The sequence below is a fragment of the Pungitius pungitius genome, chromosome 10 (assembly GCF_949316345.1).
Source record: "Pungitius pungitius chromosome 10, fPunPun2.1, whole genome shotgun sequence".
Taxonomy (NCBI): Eukaryota; Metazoa; Chordata; class Actinopteri; order Perciformes; family Gasterosteidae; genus Pungitius; species Pungitius pungitius.
This window is the reverse complement of record NC_084909.1, coordinates 20640101-20660163: the sequence shown is the minus strand read 5'-3', so window position 1 is coordinate 20660163 and position 20063 is coordinate 20640101. Positions and strand designations below refer to the sequence as shown.

The 20063-nt window shown below is 43.7% G+C and overlaps 1 protein-coding gene and 1 long non-coding RNA gene across 2 annotated transcripts; both read right to left on the bottom strand.

The window, feature by feature from the left end:
* Window positions 1-96: 96 nt before the first annotated feature.
* On the bottom strand, window positions 97-11599 carry hibch (3-hydroxyisobutyryl-CoA hydrolase). Its single transcript, XM_037488471.2, has 14 exons — window positions 11483-11599; window positions 11132-11174; window positions 10836-10967; window positions 10272-10356; window positions 9865-9945; window positions 9681-9733; window positions 6252-6330; window positions 3208-3353; window positions 2736-2822; window positions 2592-2650; window positions 2185-2266; window positions 1405-1524; window positions 1184-1217; window positions 97-816 (listed from the first exon to the last, which is right to left on the bottom strand). The coding sequence occupies exons 1-14, from the start codon at window positions 11512-11514 to the stop codon at window positions 701-703; spliced, it is 1149 nt and encodes a 382-aa protein (XP_037344368.2). The 5' UTR covers window positions 11515-11599; the 3' UTR covers window positions 97-700.
* A 5565-nt stretch (window positions 11600-17164) lies between these two features.
* Window positions 17165-18687, bottom strand: LOC134132821 (uncharacterized). Its single transcript, XR_009956999.1, has 4 exons — window positions 17998-18687; window positions 17805-17852; window positions 17514-17701; window positions 17165-17381 (listed from the first exon to the last, which is right to left on the bottom strand). It is a non-coding gene; the product is annotated as an uncharacterized LOC134132821 (long non-coding RNA).
* Window positions 18688-20063: the final 1376 nt, after the last annotated feature.

Here is a 20063-nt window from a genome sequence, read left to right as displayed (position 1 = left end):
GAACAAGCTTTGTGCTGATTACGAGTCACTTTACAAGCGCTTCATGAAAGGCCCTCAGTGCATGTTGCTGTTTAAAGTACAGACAGGACCACAGCGCCTTTTATCAGATCTTTATTGCTGTCTGTTCCAGCATCCCCACACACACACACACACACACACACACACACACACACACACACACACACACACACACACACACACACACACACACACACACACACACACACACACACACACACACACACACACACACACACACACACACACACACACACACACACACACACACACACACACACACACACACACACGAAGAACTAGAGATTTTAGTGAAAAGGAAAATAAACTGCAGCAGCAGAAGGGACACTGCAGAAGGACAGATGATAGCGATCCAGGTCACATCAACAAACCCCACAGGAAGCGTAATGAAGCACTCAGTGGTGAGATCATTTTCTCCTCCCATGTCCTCCAGTCGCTGTGCAGCATCATCTGAGAGAGACAACCACTCCACTCGTAGCGCACAGCCAGTTGTGGGCGACACACAAAGCAGTTGCTGCTACCTCTTCTGCTCTTAAGTTGAGAGCTTTTCCTGTAAAATGCCTCCACAGCAACAAACCATCAAGTGTGGCACCGATCCAGTGTGTCATAGAATCACTGAGGGGGTGGGGGCTTGGTGGTGTGGGTCCGAAGGTGGGAAGCATCAGAACGTCAGGTCTTTCTCCCCCAGCGAGGAGAAGCACTGATCCACACTCTGCTCCGACACCTCCTCCAGCGTTGAAGGGCTCCACTTGGGACTCTGGTCCTTGTCAATCAGCACTGCAAGAAGGGGAATCACATCATGTGACCGACGCGCTGTCGAGCTAAACTGGGCTTTTTCATTCTGATTAGCATCTCAGTGTCTCCTATCTCCGTGTCTCACATCTCAGTGTCTCCTATCTCAGTGTCTCCTATCTCAGTGTCTCCTATCTCAGTGTCTCCTATCTCAGTGTCTCCTATCTCAGTGTCTCCTATCTCAGTGTCTCCGATCTCAGTGTCTCCTATCTCAGTGTCTCCTATCTCAGTGTCTCCTATCTCAGTGTCTCCTATCTCAGTGTCTCCTATCTCAGTGTCTCACATCTCAGTTCCTCCTATCACAGTGTCTCATATCTCAGTTCTTTGTGGGCCGTGCACTGCAGGAACTTACCGGCTCGCACACCCTCATAAAAGTCGTGGCCCCTCTGCAAAACAAAAGAAACACCCCCATGAGATAAGAATCCAATTAGATTTGACTGGAGGCCAAATGTTAAATATGACAATATACCTATAAATTAAATACATCATAATAATAATAATATGACATATAGAAAAATGTGAAAGAACCCAATGGGTCCTTCGTGGTTCTGGTTAGAGAATGAAGCTTCTTACCATGCAGGCCTGGCTGAGTCGGTACTCCATCACCAGCACGTCCTGCAGGCTCAGAGTGGCACCGACCTGCAGATGCTTATGGGTGATTTTCAGGGACGTGGGAGACATCCTGGACAGTGTCTGGAGGAGGAGACAAAATATATATCATATAATAATATAATATACACAATGCAATGTGTAAATAAGGTGAAAATAGCTTTAAATGTTTGATGTACAAGGCGCGTGAGTCAGTGGTAACTGGGGAAGTGGGATTATAATAAACCCCCCCCCCCCCCCCCCCCTGACCTCCATAAATCATACTTCAAATCAAACAATAAACACATAATAACAGACAACAGCTGACCGGTTTTACAGTATCAGTAATCCTGGAGAGATCAGGGGGGTGGGGGGGGGGGGGGGGGGGGTGTAATCCAGGGTGTGCTGTTACATAAGGTCATTGGCCTTCATTCCCAGGTCTGAGCTGATTGGAGTATTGTGACGTAGCGTCCATGAAGAGGCAGTCAAAGACATGTTGGAGATCTGTGGGATGAGGCCACGAGGCTCTGGTCTCAGTGGGGATTCTGGTCTGGCCAGCAGGACGTAGACTAACCCCTTTAAGTGCTTAAAGCGAGGGAACCACTAATTACAGACACACACTGCTAAAGCCAAACAAGGCTCCACCGTCAGTGAGGTGCTGGAGAAACAGGGCTGCAGTTTGTTCAGATAGTTAAGAGGAGCACAGCAGAAGGAGAGAGGAGAGCATCAGGACCTGACTGGTTACGTCAGTGATCAACAGCGTACCTCAGCTTGCTTGATGGCGAACTCTGAGGCGTCTGCCTTGAGGCTCTGCACGATGCCCTCCACGCTGCTGGAGCTGAAGAGCCTGAAGGGAGGAGAAGGTTGCATCAGTTTACTCTCAATTACACAAACCAGAGTCAGTGTGTGCTGATCACCGGCTGCAAGAGATCAGGTTGGAAAAAACGTCCATGGACATGAACATCCACTAAAATAGTGAGCAACACACTGCGTCCTGTTTGAGCAACATCTCCCCAAACACTCCACACCTGTCCATCCTCAGCAGGAGGGAGGAGAGCATGCACAGAGCAGAGGACACTGATGGCTTCTTCCCATTTGTTTCATTTAAGCATCTCGCCGTTTTAGATTTTAGATTCAGAGCATTTTGTGGAGAAGAGAAATCCGAGGCCTACCTGTCAATATCAGACATGTGTTTGTCCAACACAAACGGCTTCTCAGAGTCTAAAGCACTCTGTGGACGGAGACAAAGACCCATTATGACTCAAGGGTTCATGTGGAAACGTCTTTTGGACATTGTGAAGGTCGAGGATGCCGACCTGGTTCTGGAATGAATCCAGCAGAGCTGAGATGTCTTCAGCACAAGGAGACCTCAAGCCCACCAGCTCCTTCTCCAGCTGTGGGATCTATTCAGACACAAGGCTGGATGTTAAAATCCCATTTGGGCAGCAAGCATTTTTGATGAATTCTTTTCCTTAGAAGGCTACTTTGATTCCTGAATGTCATTATTTATTTAGTTTGGATCGGTGTTAAACAGGCAGAACCTGGGACACAATGCTTATGAGAGAACATAAAAACACACAAGAAATCATTATTTAGTGTTTTGGGAACCGCTGTTGAATCCACCCGCTGCAGCTCAGCTGTTGAGCTCAAGGTCACACAAGGTCACAGTCTGGACTAAACCGGCGGACCTCACGCCAGCAGCAGTGACAACATGCTTTGGTCCAGCTGGTGACTCATCTTCTGATTGACCCTACATGGTGAAGAGGGGGGGCACTCGGTGGTCCGTACCCTCTGGGACTCCACGAAGTGAGTGGCGACTCCAGCTCTCTGCACGTCGCGTCCCTTCAGGCGGAAGCCCGTCAAGGCGAGGAACAGCCCCAGCTTCCCCCGCAGCCGCGGCAGGAAGTGACCTCCGCCCACGTCGGGGAAGAGCCCTGAAACACAAACCCACTCTGAGAGAACATCAACCGACACGTTGACCGTGTTCCTTAAAAACATCGACACGGAAAACAAACTAGAACCAGTTTGTCAGTCTAAAATGTCGTCATCATCATCATCATTTTATCCCATTACACTGCTTTGTGAACCGGTCAGAAGTCCTGTGTTTAGAGGTCAGAGACCTTTGGGTGTTTGGACCAAACTTTAAGACATTTGCTTCGTGAGATGGTGAGACGCACAATTTAAAAACCCAAAGTCTGTCACTGAGGCATCATGATTATAATATAGATCCCTGTGAAAAGTAATATCTAGCAGCTGTATCACTTACGGATTCATTATTATCTTAAAGATCAATCAGGTGAAAGCTTTCTAAGGCCCAAGGGACCTGAGGCACATGATCCTATAAACGTATAAAGATCGCATCCTTTTAAAGTGTATTGCTGTTTAACAAGGTCAAATCCTCATTATAAGGTTGCTTTGTGGGATTGGAGTAAACTATGAGATTTCAACTTTTGATGGGTTTTATTTAAAAGGTGATGTTGTCTGATGTCATGAAGGTTTTGTCTCAAATGAAAAGCTCAGTAAATAAGTTCATTCATCAGCTGACTATCGCTGCTTAATAACAAACTATAAAAAACAGTATGCAGTTAAACCGCCTGTTTAAAAAAATGGGTCAAAATTTGACCAAATACCAGCATTATCCTCCACAAATGATATTTGTACCTGGACTGGAGATTAGGTTCAAACCACCAAATGACTGCAGCTACAAAGAGGAAACATGAGGCTGGGATCACATTATAGAGAATAAGCCTTAATCGCTGCCAGCTACTCTTTCATCACATTGAGATTCCATCGGTCACTTTCAGGTTCCCTCTCAGCTTTTGTATGGTGGCGTGCGGCGAGGAGGGGGGGGGGGTTTGTGGGGGGGATTAGATGCGTTGACCTGATTCGCGGCTGAATGTAATATCATAAATGTGTCAGATTACGGCGTTGGCTCAGAGTGGAAGCAGGTTAAATCTGTTCATCGAGTTCTTTCTCCAACCTTTACAAACACACTCCGTGTTTCCTGGAGGTTAAACGGCGGAGGAGAGTCAGGCCAAACTGGTCCTTAAAAGGAGCTCTGGAGGGTTTGTGCTCAGCGCAACATTAGTGAAGGTCCTCAAAAGGGCAGGAGGAGCTTTGCTTACATGATGAGATACAAACAGGGTCAGTGGACTAGAGATTAATATTCTGATGATTTAGGAGATGTGGGAAAACATGTTGATAGTCATTTGATGATCGTAACACGACGACTGTCCAGAAACATAAGCAAATGGGATCAATAAAAGAAAACCCCTTTCTAATATTATGAAGTAAAAAGTGAGGAACAATGAGAGCAGTTTATTATTTCATAACCGACAACCCAATAGCACGAATATAGAAAAGCACCTCTGTGGGTCCACAAAGGTCCATTCAGTGATATATACATATATATATATATATATATATATATTATATATATATATGTATAATATGTATACACACATGTGACTGGTGTAGTAATCTATTGACAGTGATGATTTATCAGATTAGATGTTTGATAAACACATACAAAAACAAATGATATTAAAATCTGAGACACAGACAGATTTAAATGCTCTGAGGGGGGGGCTCGGGGTTCAGTGTCTTGCTCAAGTACACTTTGACAACTATTTATCAAGGCTATTCCAGGCTTTTCCCAGGCCTTGAAACTTGTTTAATATCAGCAAAGATGACAAAATGTGGCTGTAGTTGAATTAAAAACAGGAGGGAAGTACTTGAGGATTCAAAATGCCTGAAACAAGCCTGCTGTTCACTAATGGAGATCCAAAGTTAGTGCAGAGGGGACGTGCTCATAATAACGCTGCAGTGGCCTGGAAGCAAAGAGCTTTTAGTAAAAACAACACTGTCAGTGAGGGACAACAGCAGCTCTGAGGAGGAATTACAAGCATTTCCTGCCTAAGTGATTGGAGAGATTGAAAGAAACCAAGAGTCTCTTGGTTTCTTTAAATCACAGAAATAAAGAGACAATGGGCACGAGGATGTAAAAGCATAAAACACAAGACACACCCTGAAACACTGCGTCATTGATCCATCTCCTGCAGCCTCCACCCAGGAGATTTAATTCAGCTCCCATTTCCTCCCACACTTCATCGTGCCCTCGCCCTGTGGAGACTCCTTACACACCTCGCTCATTTCCAGCAGAGTGTGTGTGCGTGTGTGCGTGTGAGTGTGTGAGTGAGCCTGTGAGTGTGTGAGTGTGTGCGTGTCCTGGGAGGTTTGCGAGTGTTACGTTTTGAGAGGATGAACAGAACTACAAACTTTAAAAGTTGTGCACAGAAGACTTGATTAATTGAAACAACATGTATTTGTGGTCATTGAAGACCAACTGGGCCTCCATCGACTCTCTCTGTGACAACGAGGAGGATGGATGGGACGCGGTTAGTTCCTGGATAGAATTCATACACAATTAAAGGAACGGTGATAAGCTTCTGGATTTAAGTAACAACCAGCTACTTCATGCCAAAGTCAGCTGTAACTGGTTAGTTGTTAGAGATTTGTTACTAATCTCCTCAGGAGACGACCATCTGTCTGCAGCGCTCAATTAGTCAAAGAGCCAATCAAAGCTTAGCAGTGTACAGCAATAAGACACACTCCACGCAGCAGGCCCTTCAGCTACGGAACAAGTCTTATGATATTTCTGTTTGTAAGTAACGGACACTACCAACAAACACTTATTTCAGAACAAAAGAAAAGCAGAATCTTGTCTCTCCCCTTTGGTTTGATTGTTATGTTCCTCATCCTTCTAAACAAGTGGGACAACACACACACACACACACACACACACACACACACACACACACACACACACTTACCTATGGCGGTCTCTGGCATGGCGAACAGCGTCTTCTCAGTGGCCACCCGGAACCGCCCATGAACTGACAGACCCACACCCTGCAGGGAGGAGAGAACAAGGTCAACAAGAACTAGGAGCTATGATGCTGAGATGAGGAACGATGGAGACCAGAGGACCTCGATGACCGCCCTGACGCAGGTTTCAGCTGCAGAGGAAACCGGAACCTGGTCTGGGTTTGAGTGGTTTGTGTCTGTTCAGAGGTGAAGGCCACAGGACCACAGGTTTACCATCATCAGGTTGCCATGGAAACACTACAGCGCATGTGTAGATGCACATGTATGACAGCCTTTTCTTTTGGAGGGAGGGGGGGGGGGGGGGGGGGCGAGCCAGGATTACACTGAACTCCAATGACAGAAAACACTCACACAATAAAAGGATCGCTCATTGCCTCAAGTTTATTTATGATACGAATCTACTAAATAAGACAGAATAAGCCAACTATTCTATTTTAGATTCTGTCAAGTGAAGTCTGGTGGTCTGAGAAGAGCATAGCGACTGTTCCTCATCCAACAGGGTGGTTTAAAGGCTTATTTAGACCCAAACAGACTTGTTGATTATTGCAACAGTGGACAGAGCTCACTAAAACATGAATCACATGACCTGATGCAGTCATGCTACCTGCCGACCAACCGGTGGAGGACGTTCCTGGCTCTATGCGTTCAATAGAGAACGAGGCAGTGCCTCGAGGATTAAACATGTCAAAATGCTGCAGACTAAACCTGAAAGAGCAACATCCAGATGTAAAAAAACAAAAAAAGGGGCACAGAGAGACAAACTGACTAATGGCGCCTTGAGACATTAGAACACGTGATGACTGCAATACAGCAAAGACGGGCAGTGTGTTCAGAGTGCTAATTCAAAATGACCACTGCTTGGATTACAGATTATTCCCCAATAAAACATTTGTTAATTATAACAACTTCAGTTCCAATACACAACCTGCTTTAAATATCTTGGATAGTTTTGATACTTGTATTTCTTTCATACTGTAACATATAAACTATATGTGTATGGTAACATTGAAGCTCTTTTTGTCCTCCTACATTGTTTGATACAGATGCATCTAAGGCATCAGTGTAGAAGTGGAATTGAAGAATGGAGGAAATAAAGAATGAGCAGTTTTCTCGCAATGATCGATGGATCCACCAGCTGGAATGAGGCTGCGTTCAATGTCACATTCCCAGAGTTTTACCATAAAAGCAGTGGAACGTTGGTACGTGCTGGTGTGCCACCACTGAGCACCATATAAGCACATGTCTGCAGGTCCTGCTGTCAAAGACGGAAATGTGCAAAAGTGTCCAGACGGTCCTGTTTATAGCTCACGCTTACAAACAGGACAGGCTGGGAAATTTACAACCTGGCGGGGACCAGTTTACACTGGCTACCAATACGTCGAGTGCTGTGGTGGAATCCAGGTACCGCCGACCAATGACAGCGTCACGCCTTCGATTTCACAGAAGAATCCAGGTGTTCGCAATCAGAAATGATGAGTGACGCTGTGCACGAGAGCGGAAACAACGGGAGAAAGTGACGCTCATTGGACACTCCCTTCAGGAAGTATTCCCTTCCTGCTCAGGCTCCTGATGACAGGAACCTCAATGCAAGGATGGAAGATCTGCCCTGTGACTCTTTAGATGATGTGGACTTTAGGAACAAGAGCTCTGCTCTGTGGCTCCACACAAACAGACCAGGAGCCTGCTGTGTGACTACGAGAATGTTAGGAGATCTTAGGAGCCACCTCAGAACATGCCGGAAGGTCAGAGACACTCGCACTGTGTCTCCTCAGAGCAGAGACGGATGACCAACACTTCAGCATTAAGGCAGGCAAACAGCAGCTATCAGCATCAGTGCCGTCTCTCTGCTGGAGTGCAAGACAGGAGAGGTGATTGTGACCAGAGGGGGACTTGTAGATCACATGAAGCAGATTAAACACTGTAGTTGTTGTACTGCAATGTTTAATCTGAAACCAGCCTCCATCGCTCTTTCTGCTACTCTCCACTGGTTTGTTTCTGTCCTCCAGTGTGGAAGCAGAAGGGTAAGCGGGGTGTCGTCGTCTCTCTAAACATGACACCAACAAGCAACCAAGCGGATGTGGTTGCGGGTCACAACTTTTAGGATTAATCCCACTGAGAATTACCAGTTTGAAATGTTTACCACAGTGATAATACCAACAACATGTTGTATCAGCATCAGAAGAAGAAACTTTAATGTAGAGGTCTGGCTGAGAGGGGGCTCACATGTAGAGCACCACAACAGCCCCTGACATCAGAGCCAGCCCTCCCCCTGTGGGGGTCCAGTGTGAATTCAAACCAGTGGGTGGTGTTGATGCTTTGGAGGAGGGTCAACAACTTCTATCTGAAATGGCTAAAACAGAAACTCCATGAGAGGGTGGATCCGTGCCGCTGGATGTCCAAAAAGACAAAGGTTGGCTGATGAAAGAGATGAAACTGGTTGTTCTTGCATCTCCATGCGGTTCCGTTTCAGCAAAGATTAAAAAACTAATGTAGAGAGTGTGAACAAGTCCCAGTTAGTGTACCTGCCCTCTCTGTAATGTGTGTTCAGGTGTGAGGACTTTAACCCCCCCCCCCCCCTTATCTCAACTAACAACTCACTCCCAAAGAATACAAAGACACAGTAAGCTGTAAAAGTTATTGATTTGCATCGCCTACTGCTGTAAATGACAGTTTGGTTCCGTGTTGTGCAGATGCTTGTTGGCACATCTCTGTGTTAAAGACACGCTGAGTAATGAGCACAGTGATCAACCTCAGTGGCACCACAGGAGAAAACTCACTGTCAAGGTCATGAGATGGAGACTCAACGTTTTTTAACCAGGAGATAAAAACAATATGAAAAGATTACAGACCTATGCGATAAAGGTCATTTATGAAATATGAACATCTGTCTGAATAATGTCTGATTGAGCAAAGGTACCAATTCAAACTTCACCTGGAGAGTAAAAACAGTGGCAGTAACAAAGCTCTGTCCTTCATATTTGATCAAATCAGAGGACACCGTGCCACCGGCAGCATGACACAGCGAGTGACGTGTGAAAAGTGCTCGGTGGAAGGTTCCTTTGTCAGAGCGGCACAAGCCGATCTCAGTTGGGTATTTACTGGCAAAGTCCACATAACGCTACTTGCAGGTCGCTGTGTTGTGCCAGATCCTCAATAAAGTGAGAAAAAAAACATTTAGGGCAAACCCTTGGTCATGAAGATACTCATTTAACTCATTGAACTTTGCATGCTGCTAAATACCCAACTGAGATCCGGTTGTGCCGCTCTGACAGAGGAACCTTCGGGCTGCTGGAGCCAGTGGCAGACAGTTCTCTGCTGACACCTAGAGGCGTATTTAAGAAGCAATGCACACAGAAAGGAACCAAAACACTCACCCCTCCCATCGTTATTCCATCAATAAGGGCGATGTAGGGTTTCTTACATGTTCCTAAAAAGATCAAATAAAGTGTTTTGTGGGATTTTGGAAATGTATAAAGAGAGACTTTACGTGAACAAGAACACATAGATAACAGTATAATAGTGTGATAACACAGATGCAATAGAACTTGTAAAACCTACCAATAGCATTGTTGAGAATATATTCCTCACGGAAAAAGTCCTCTGCAAGACGGCCTCCAGCTTTTCCTGCTTCAGTGACCGCTGAGAAAACCCATCAGAAATGACAACATGTCTGGTTGTTTTCCCTCTGTTGCATATAAAAAGATTCAAAAGATCCATTTCCGTGTTGGATCTCTAAAGAACACAATCATGGAAATAATAATGCCAGCAGGGTGTCTCTTAAATGGAAATGTGAAAATGTTATTGTGTTGTTGGGTACTGGATGCCTGTTAGGTGAGAGTCATAGACTTTGATTACATTCTTGTAACATGTACAGGTGGTCGATTTATTCTTTGATTGTAGGGTTAGAAACACGTAGGCAGTGACACACAGACCCCAGTGATTGATCCTAAAAGGGAGCTGCTCACCTCTGATGTCCCCACCAGCACAAAAGGCTTTTCCACCTGCTCCTCTGATGATCACAATGTCCGTCTCACTGTCATTTTCCCATTTCTACAACAAAATAAAGCGGAACATTTGTAGGAAATGATCATCAAAACCAATGTTAATGTTGTGCGTCACACGCTGCTCCGTCTTTGGTGAAGGTTTAGTTCAAAGGCTCCAAAAACAACACCAAAACATACGATTGAGACCCCTTAACAATATGTTGGATACTGGATGCGTTTCGAGATATATTATATTTAAAATATATGACATTTTTGTGTCCTTCAATCAATAGTAAAATAGGTGTGAATTTGATGGTAGGGGGTGACTATCATTACAAACATTTATTTGACACTTAGTATTCTGGTATGAAAATATATAAAGCCTCATATTTGCAGAAAGTAAAAACATGAAATCACAATTAGTGCATAAAAAGGGGTTTGTACAGAATACAGAATGCATCTAAAGCTGAATTCAATCTGTGACACGCTGCTATGAGAAATGATCCGTAGAGAGTCGAGGTGAGCTTAACCAGGCTGTCCACTGACCTGCAGCTGAGGGGCGATCTGTCGGATCATGCTCAGGTTGAGGGCATTCAGGACTTTGGGTCTGTTAATAGTGATCACACCTGCGTTGCCCACTTTCTCCAGAAGAACGCCGGGATCCACGTGACTTGACATCTGATCCAAAACAGAGACAACAGGACGGCTTCCGTTAACAACGTTACAAACACACATTGAAATACAGTACAATTCAGGAAAAATATATAATTGTATGAATACGATCCTCAGGACCCATTGTGTAAACAACATATGACATGCTGGATCATGGGGGGGGATCTCACCATGTGGCCCTGGATTCGCTGCAGTCTGTAGAAGGACCTCAGCCTGGAAGAAACAGGGGTGAAAATAATCCAAATAGTGAGAGACAGGACACACGGCATCTGGAAACATCTGATCAAAACATTAACATAAACATACATAACCGTAGACTGTACGTGTGTGGTCAAGTGGTCGAACTGTAGTTCGACCACTTGTTATTGCGGAATTATTACTTAATCAATTTCACAGTAATGTTAGCAGTCACGCTACTGACTTGATTAGCTCAACCTTTACCAGTCTGACGTGATGCAACACGCTAACGTGTCGAGGAGACAACACCAAACCAACGTCGAGCTTTGAGAGAAACAACGTACCTGTAAGCGGATGTCAATGTGGTTAAGGACATAATAATATTTCGCTGGTGTCCTGCACTTTCAAGTTCAGCTGTTTGCTCTCGCTGTACTTTCCGCGTTTACTTCCTGATAGAGACGCTAAGCCGCTCCTGATTGGTCGGCTGGAGAACGTCAGAGCGCGTCAGCTGACGCTGGGGGCCACAGTGCCACCTGGTGTCTACACGAGGTAATCTCACGCCGGTCTTCTTGATCCTGGAATTGATTGTGATTACGTTGTTAAAACAGCAAGGACATGGTTTAGACTTTGGTGTGCTGGGGTCCAAATGAATGCCTGTTTTATTGTTAAGTGCATTGCTTAAAATTCTCTAATTCAATATGAAAATTCGCACATTTAGACCATAGTTTCGAGGACTACATTCTTTGGGGGAGGGGTCGTGTCCACCAAGAATACGTTGGCTAAGAGCGTGTTTTTTCTAAACCCATTTTACTGGCAAATACTGTAGTTTTTACTTTAGTTACCCAACAGTTTAAAGCTACAAAATGAGACAAACTGCAAACATAGAAATGCATCATTCATATGAATCCAATGATAAATACACGCTCTGACAGCAGCCATTGTGTATGTTAAATACTTCATGCATCCAGCCATATGAGTGTTCTCTTTTCTTTTTTAATTTGTGTCCTGATGTTGACACAAAGCACTTTGTAACTTGAAACCTGACAATCCTTTACTTAGTTTGGATATTTTATTATCTTGTGCTTTTAATAGTACACAACATCATACTGTACTACAAGTATGAATGCAGCCTGGTATTTGAATTGTTCTGTAAAGGATCTGTATCTTCTCTCACTAACTAAAAACACTGCTGAAGTTGAGTTTTGATGGTGAACTTGTACTTGCTGGGTGAGTGTTTGACTGCACAGGCCATGAAAAGGAGATTATGGAGCCATTGCTGTGACGAGGTGTGGCTGAGCAAACAGGGTACACCTTGGTGACGTTAGAAGGACAAACTGGAGACAAAATACTCAGAGGGTACTTTTATTTCATTTTCTCAAGAAAACAATCATGGATACAATAATGCCAGCAAGAAATCTCTTAAATGTGTTAATAATGTTTACACTGCAACCAACCAATTCCTGTTATGGCTGACCTGGTTTAACTTACAGACACCCAGTGTTGTCGGATACTCGATGCCTGTTAGGTGAGAGTCAAAGACTCTCATTACATTGTTGTAAAATGTACAGGTGGTCGATGAACAGTATATATTTTTAAGATTGTAGGTGAAGAAACATTAAGGCAGTGACATATTGGTTATAACATTTGTTCTCTTGTCTTGTTTCTCCTCCAAGGAGTCTGCCTCTAGTCCGAGTCGCTGCTGCAGGAGCTGCTGGACGTCTGCAGCAGGAGGACACAACACACACACCAGTGAACCCATGCAATCATCTACAGATACTACTACTACTAATACTACTACTACAAATAATACATCCTATTTAAAAAAGTCTTACCCCACGACAGTCCTTTCCTTTCTTGTGACACTTGCCATGTTTGTGACCGTCTTTGTGCTTGTGCTTGTGTCCATGTACATGACCATGACCATGTCCATGGCACTGACCATGTCCATGTCCATGACCATGATCCTGTCCATGACCCTGTCCATGGCACTGACCATGTCCATGTCCATGACCATGATCCTGTCCATGACCCTGTCCATGGCACTGACCATGTCCATGTCCATGACCATGATCCTGTCCATGACCCTGTCCATGGCACTGACCATGTCCTTGGCACTGTGCATGTCCATGTCCTTGTCCTTGGCATTGTCCGTGGCTGGGACCGTAACCAGGTCCAGGTCCAGGTCCGTAGGGAGCATGGGGCTGGGGGGGGTGGTTCATTGGTGCGGTGCCTGCAGGCTGCTGGGGGGGGTTTGGGTAACCAGCAGGAAACTGGTTTCCTAGACACAAGGAAAACACTTCAAACTCGGCAAAAGTGATTATCAAGTCAGTAAAGCACACTCCACCATCTAAAGGGTTCTTTACCTTGGTTCTGTCCGTACATTTTAACCTTGGATGAAACTTCAGATCCTGCAAGAAATAAAGGAGGCACAGTTTGTGTTTTTAACCCACTTACAAAGGACCAGGACCAGGACCGAAGAGAGCTGCAAATCCTCAGCAGAGTTAAAGAGGAGAAGTCACTGTGTGCTGAAGAGACGTCTCCTGAAGCTCCTTTTTATGTGTCGTCCACGTGGTATCACCAGGGGCAGGGCTTGGACTCCACTAAGAACCTTTATGCTTGGTTACCTAAGTGAGTGTGTGTATGTGTGTGTGTGTGTGTGTGTGTGTGGGTGTGTGTGTGTTTAACATACAGTCTACACACACCCAGGAAAACCAATGGCGGTGTTGTTCTAGTTGTCCATGTGACACCAATGTTTACGCAGTGCCTTCACCTGAGAGTAATGATCATTGAGGTGTTGCCTGGTGTCCTGGGACTGAGGATCAAGAAGAGAAGGAGCTTGATATTTAATGTAGGAATGAGGAGGAACCGGCTATTGGGTGGAATGGGTTTCCACAGTAGATAGTGAGACTTTTGATTATACACAGTGTGATGAATATATATGTTGACATGATGTTACCGACTATCAAATCTGAGATGTGAGTCCATGATGGTCCTTAAACTTTGAGATCCTTGAGATCTTACTTCGATAAGCGCACTGTCTGTACGTATGAACCCTGCTACAACACAAACGACTCATTTGTACGTCTCAACATGACTTAAATCAGTGCAATGAGTCACACATTTAAACAACTAATATTAACCGTAGCACAGTGAGCACAGAAGTCCACTGATTGGTGCTGGACCAGAGGAGCAGAGGACCAGAGGAGCATTTTAAGGTGGAGTGTTTGAAGGTGCAGGTCGCTCCCCAACCAGAGGATTCTCTGCTTGTTGTCTAATCACATGACTCTAATGTACGTGCCTCGATCAGATGTTAAAAGAAGCTAAACAGGTTAAATGAGGGCTCTGCAGTGGTTAAGAAGGAGATTGAAATAGGTCTGATGTGAAGGGCGTCGTTGGGGAAAAGCCCTCCTGGACAAAGGCTCCCTCGGTAAATACAGATAATATGAATACACACTGGTTGGAAACAAACAGGGTCATGTGAAACTACAAGGTCAAATGAAATAAAAAAAGACACAGGCACTGTTACTTGTTTTTGAGATAAACCAAAAGCAGTTTCATGCTGTTTATTACAAGGGAACAATATGATCATCGGTACTGTGGAAAGTATTCAAATGTATTGATTCAACGCTTCCTGATGTGTGACAATAAACAGCAACGTGTGTAGCGTTTAAATAGCTGCACATTTGTTTTTAAAATTTAGGGGGACAAAGGAAATCCGTTTATTATAGAATAATGTGGGTTGACAGGAGCCTGCAGTTGTCTTTCTTCATCTTCATCTTCATCTTCTCCGAGTCGCTGCTGCAGGACAAAGACTCGTTTGATTTAGAGACAATGTGTCAGTTCACATCCGTTATGGATCGATAATGGAAATGTAATCAGTTACAATCAGGAGGAATCTATTTGTAGGATTTCTAGGATTCATTTAATAAAATGATTAATTCTTCAATTTCTTAATGTTTTGTATCTCAGTGACTTTTTGTCTGCTTTTTATTTTTATTTAAGCTTTAAACCTCAAAGCTGAACCAGAAGTGCAGCCAATAGTGGGTTCGTGGAGCTGTAAAGGGACACTTTCAACAAGGACAAGATTAAGATTTTAAATTCATTTTAAAATTGTAATGGGCTCCTTTGTCAGCAGCGGGCTGTGATACCTGTAGAAGTGGGACACTTGGAAATGATCAATAAATAATAAACAGGATCTTACCCGTGGCGCTTAATTATTGTGGCAATGGCCGTGAGGACCAGGACCAGGACCCCATCCATGACCAGGACCAGGACCCCATCCATGACCAGGACCAGGACCCCATCCATGACCAGGACCAGGACCCCATCCCTGACCAGGACCAGGACCACATCCGTGTCCGTAGCCATGGTTTAAACAAACGAGTCCAGGACCACCATGACCACAGCTGGGCCCATACCCTCTACAAGGGGGGGCTTCAGGGTGACAGCTGTAGGGTGGGGGGGGGGCGGGGCACGGCATCGGCTTTCCAGGAGGGCGGCGACCTCCTAGTTTAACTGAAGGATGTTAAATTCTGTTTGTATACAATTCATTAAAAATAAAACAATAAAGTAAGTTTCTTTATTACATAGAACTTGGATTTGGTTTTAAAATAAGAGAATGATTTACCTCTTTTTTTCCCTTTTCTTTTCTTGCACATCTCAAAAATCCCAAAACAAACCCTGAAACTGAGAGAATACACTTCAGTGCACAACAATCCTCAATTTAAATCACTTTCAATGACAATTCACATATCGACACAAAGGTGTTGGTCAGTCTATTTATAGGGTTTCACACAATAAGACATGAGGATGTTGTGCTTTCATCATAATCATCAAAGTCATGTTCTGTTTGTGTGTCTTAAAGGAAACAGAAGAGACAGAAACAGTGCAGAAACATTCCAGTTTAGTAATAAAATGTTCTCAGGTGAAACAGGAATTGATCAGTAAAGACCCTGCAGAGGGTCCCATGTTAAAAGAGTGTCTCTATGTGAAGCTGGTCTCACTAACAGAACCCTCCTCAGACGCCTCGGTGGCATCTGGAGACGTTTTCATGTAAGGTCATAATGTCATAAGGTCAAATCTTCAGAGGTTTAACAAAGATGTGACAACAAAAAGATGCAATACATTTAACAAACAAAATCTATGTAAGCCTGTGGCCCCCCAGCACAGCAGAGAGATGAGAATGATGACCTCACCTTAGAGTTAGAGTTCAGATCCACAGATGCAGCTTCCAGCTGCCTTCACCTTTATATGAAGTCACGCATCAACTATGACAAAGGGCGCCATCAGGGGCGGAGCCTGAACTCTAATAATGTTCTGTGGAATTGAAACAATTGAGTTTCTATTTGTGACAGAACCGTTCACGTAGGTGTGAACCCTGCGTTTCTCCTTGCATTGTTTCAGCCGGTGGCGGCTGGTGAATTTTATTGTAGGGGGGGGATAAATAAAGATTTTTTTTCTCATACAAACAAAGCATTCTGGTGCATTCTGACAAAATAATGCAGACAAAATAGAACATTTTCTTACAAAGGCAAATGGGGCCAAGGAAAAAGCGCGTCAGTGAAAGCATGAGTCAACGGGAGAATGTTTGGGCAACTTTCCACGTCAATGAATCCTATGGAAGTAACTCTGTGTCGTCTTATTGGACATGGCACACCATTTTTTGCAGTATTTTAATGCTGAAAAACATTCAGGTACATCATTTCAATGCATAAATATTCAGTGCTAGAAATTCAATCACCTTTTCATTTCAACGCCCCATGACACAGATTTACTTCCATAGAATTCGCCCCGAGAGAGGCGGGACCATTTGAAACGTGACCTGAATCTGAGGAATCTGATTGGACAATGACAGATAATATGTCTAGAACCCTGAAAACTACTTTTGCTGTGATAGAATTTGTTGAACCCAGTTGGTGGAGCGTTGCCCAAATCGCCCCCATAGTTTTAAGAGAAAAGAAAGAAAAGTGAAGCTTCCTGACATCAGAATGAACAACAACTGCAGAGACTTTTCTTCGTTTCAAATCTGAACTTTATTTTCTAGTATTTGGTACAAAGCCATAAAACCAAGGAGAACAATACATTTAGACTGGATTTGTTGTGACATCCTTATGAGTTGCAAAGAAACTTTTCAGCTCCAACGGTTTCCAAAGGTTTTGGTGGTTTTGGTCTCGTCTTCTTTCCCAAACCAGGAGTCGTCATCTAGTCAGAATCACTGCTGCTGCTGCAGGAGCTGCTGGAGGACTGAAGAAGCAAAGAAGAAAAATAGCCTAAATGTCCATGAATGTCAAGTGAAGCTCAATCTCCAGGTGCTTCTGTTTGGTCATTTAATGACCTGTTGATGAGCACTTGAGATGAAACGACACGGAGTCTTACCCCATGACAGTCCTTTCCCTTCTTGTGACACTTGAGATGCTTGTGACCTCTCTTGGGCCTGCGCCTGCACTTTGGGCCTGGACCATGTCCATGACCATGTCCATGACCATGTCCTTGGCACTGTTCATGTCCATGACCATGACCATGTCCATGCCCATGTCCACGCCCCCCTCGATTACAGTGGCCCCCTGTAATTAGTCAAAAAGGACGTTTAAATGTCAGGTATGTGTTATGCACTCACTACATTTAGAAGTGAGAGGCGAGACTGAACCAAAAGCATTAGTTATTCACCTCGTCCAGACATCTCCAAAGACCTCCGGCAGGAAATTAAATGTCTCTCTAAACAAAAAGTGAGAGAAAGCTTTACTCAAGAGTCACATGTACAGCATGTAATAATAATGCATTCGTTATACCACAGCAAGCCTGTCTACATATATATATATATATATATATATAAAAAGTCACGTTTTACAGGGTAACTTACTGTGTGCTGGACAGCAGATCCTCAAACACAGACACCTGCTGCTCCTTTTATGCAAAGCCACACCTGGACTCCACAGAGCCCATCAGGGTACCGCCCCCCTTATCAGGAAATATTTGTACTGTTGGAGCACGACCTCTTTCAGATCTGGAGGAATATTTGAATACATGTACGTATATATTTTTACTTTGCAGACTTCTACTCCTCCTTAAACAGCCTGTTGGAGAAAAGGAATCATTCTTTGATTGGAGTTGCACTCTGCAGAATAAACCAGGTGACTTTCCATTTACACAGTGTTTGTCATCCAGAAGAGGACCTGTGAGAACGGTAAGGTACAAAACCTGTTCTCTATCAGCAGCTGGTCACGCTTAAGACTAAGCACTGAATAGAACTGGTTCGACCAGTTAGAAAGTCTTATCTTGCGAATTGACTGGTTAGTGACAGCTAAACAAAACCTCATGTTCAGAGGTTCATGTACACACTTGTGTCACTTTACCTAAAAAAAGAACTGTGTGCCAGAGAGAAAAGGACAAAGAAGTGGAGCTTTCGTAACTTATGTGTTCTCCAGACTGGCAAAGCCCTTCATCCTGCAGTATAAATCCCTCTGACAGTCTTCAGAGGGATAAAGTTTGCACATCTGCCACTCAGACTCTGGCTGGATGGAACACGCGGGTCAATAGGAGGACAAATAACACTAGAAAATGCATTTCCTGCTGAAAATGCGTTGGAATGCAAAAAGCTGAAGTTAATTTCAAGAAGTTGCTTAAAGTACAGAAATGAAACAAGCTGAAATTATTCTAAATATTGCTGAAAGAATAGAAAAAGCTGAAATACATTTTAAAATGGCTGAAAATACAGAAATGAGTAAAGCTGAAATGAACTTGAAACAATTGCAAAAAAACTGAAATGGGAGAAGCTTCTATGAATTTGAAATCACAGAAATAATAAAAGCTGGAATTAATTTCAAAAAGTTGCTTAAAATGCAACAAGCTGAAATTATTCTAAACATTGCTGAAAGAATAGAAAAAGCTGAAATACATAAATGAGAAAAGCTGAAATGAACTTGAAAGAATATCAAAAAAACAGAAATGGGAGAAGCTTCTATGAATTTGATATCACAGAAATAATAAAAGCTGAAATTATTCTAAACATTGCTGAAATAAAAAAGGCTGAAATACATTTAAAAATTGCTGAAAATACAGAAATGAGAAAAGCTGAAACGAACTTGAAACAATTGCAAAAAAACTGAAATGGGAGAAGCTTCTATGAATTTGACAAAATACAGAACTAATAAAAGCTTAAATTACTTCTAAACATTGCTGAATCTTTTTCATTCAAACTTAATGAACTTGTACACCGCTTTGCTAGTCTTCTGACAACTCAAAGCGCTTTAATACTAGATGACATCTCTCACCCATTAATACACTGATGACACAACCTACCATACACAGTGGCACCTGCCCATGTGCACAGAATAAACAAGACAGGAGAAGATCCTGGCAACAAGTCAAAATAAAATATAAAAACATTTTGCATGGTTGGTGAGTGCCTCAAAAGTTTGCAAATAGTGTAGAAATTACTGAAAGCTTCGTGGCGGTGCCATCAAAAACGCTCCTGGATACTTCCGGATAAGTTAACCGTCATGTCTTGATGATGTCATAAAGATGCGCGGTTTTGTGAAATAAACATGGACGCTTACAGCGCCAATGACTAATACAAGTACTACGTGTTTCACTTGGACAATTACATGTTAGTGGACACACACAAATACTACAGCCCCCATCTCGATTACAATTGTTCACTCCTCAGTGCGCAGTTTCGCCCACCAGCGGACCCCCTCCTCCCCCCTAACCCCGGCTGGTCCACCGTAACTTTTGACGTGCTTATTAACTGACGGACCTTCTTGCGGTCCGATGAAGGTTATTAATAGTATATTAAGTTGACGCTTTGTTGCGTAAAATAAAGACCAAACGATCTCCTGTCATTCGCGTAAGAAAACAAACTCACGTATCTGCAGCTCAATCCACGAAGGAACAACGTCACGCCACTCCCCGTAACTTTTGACGTGC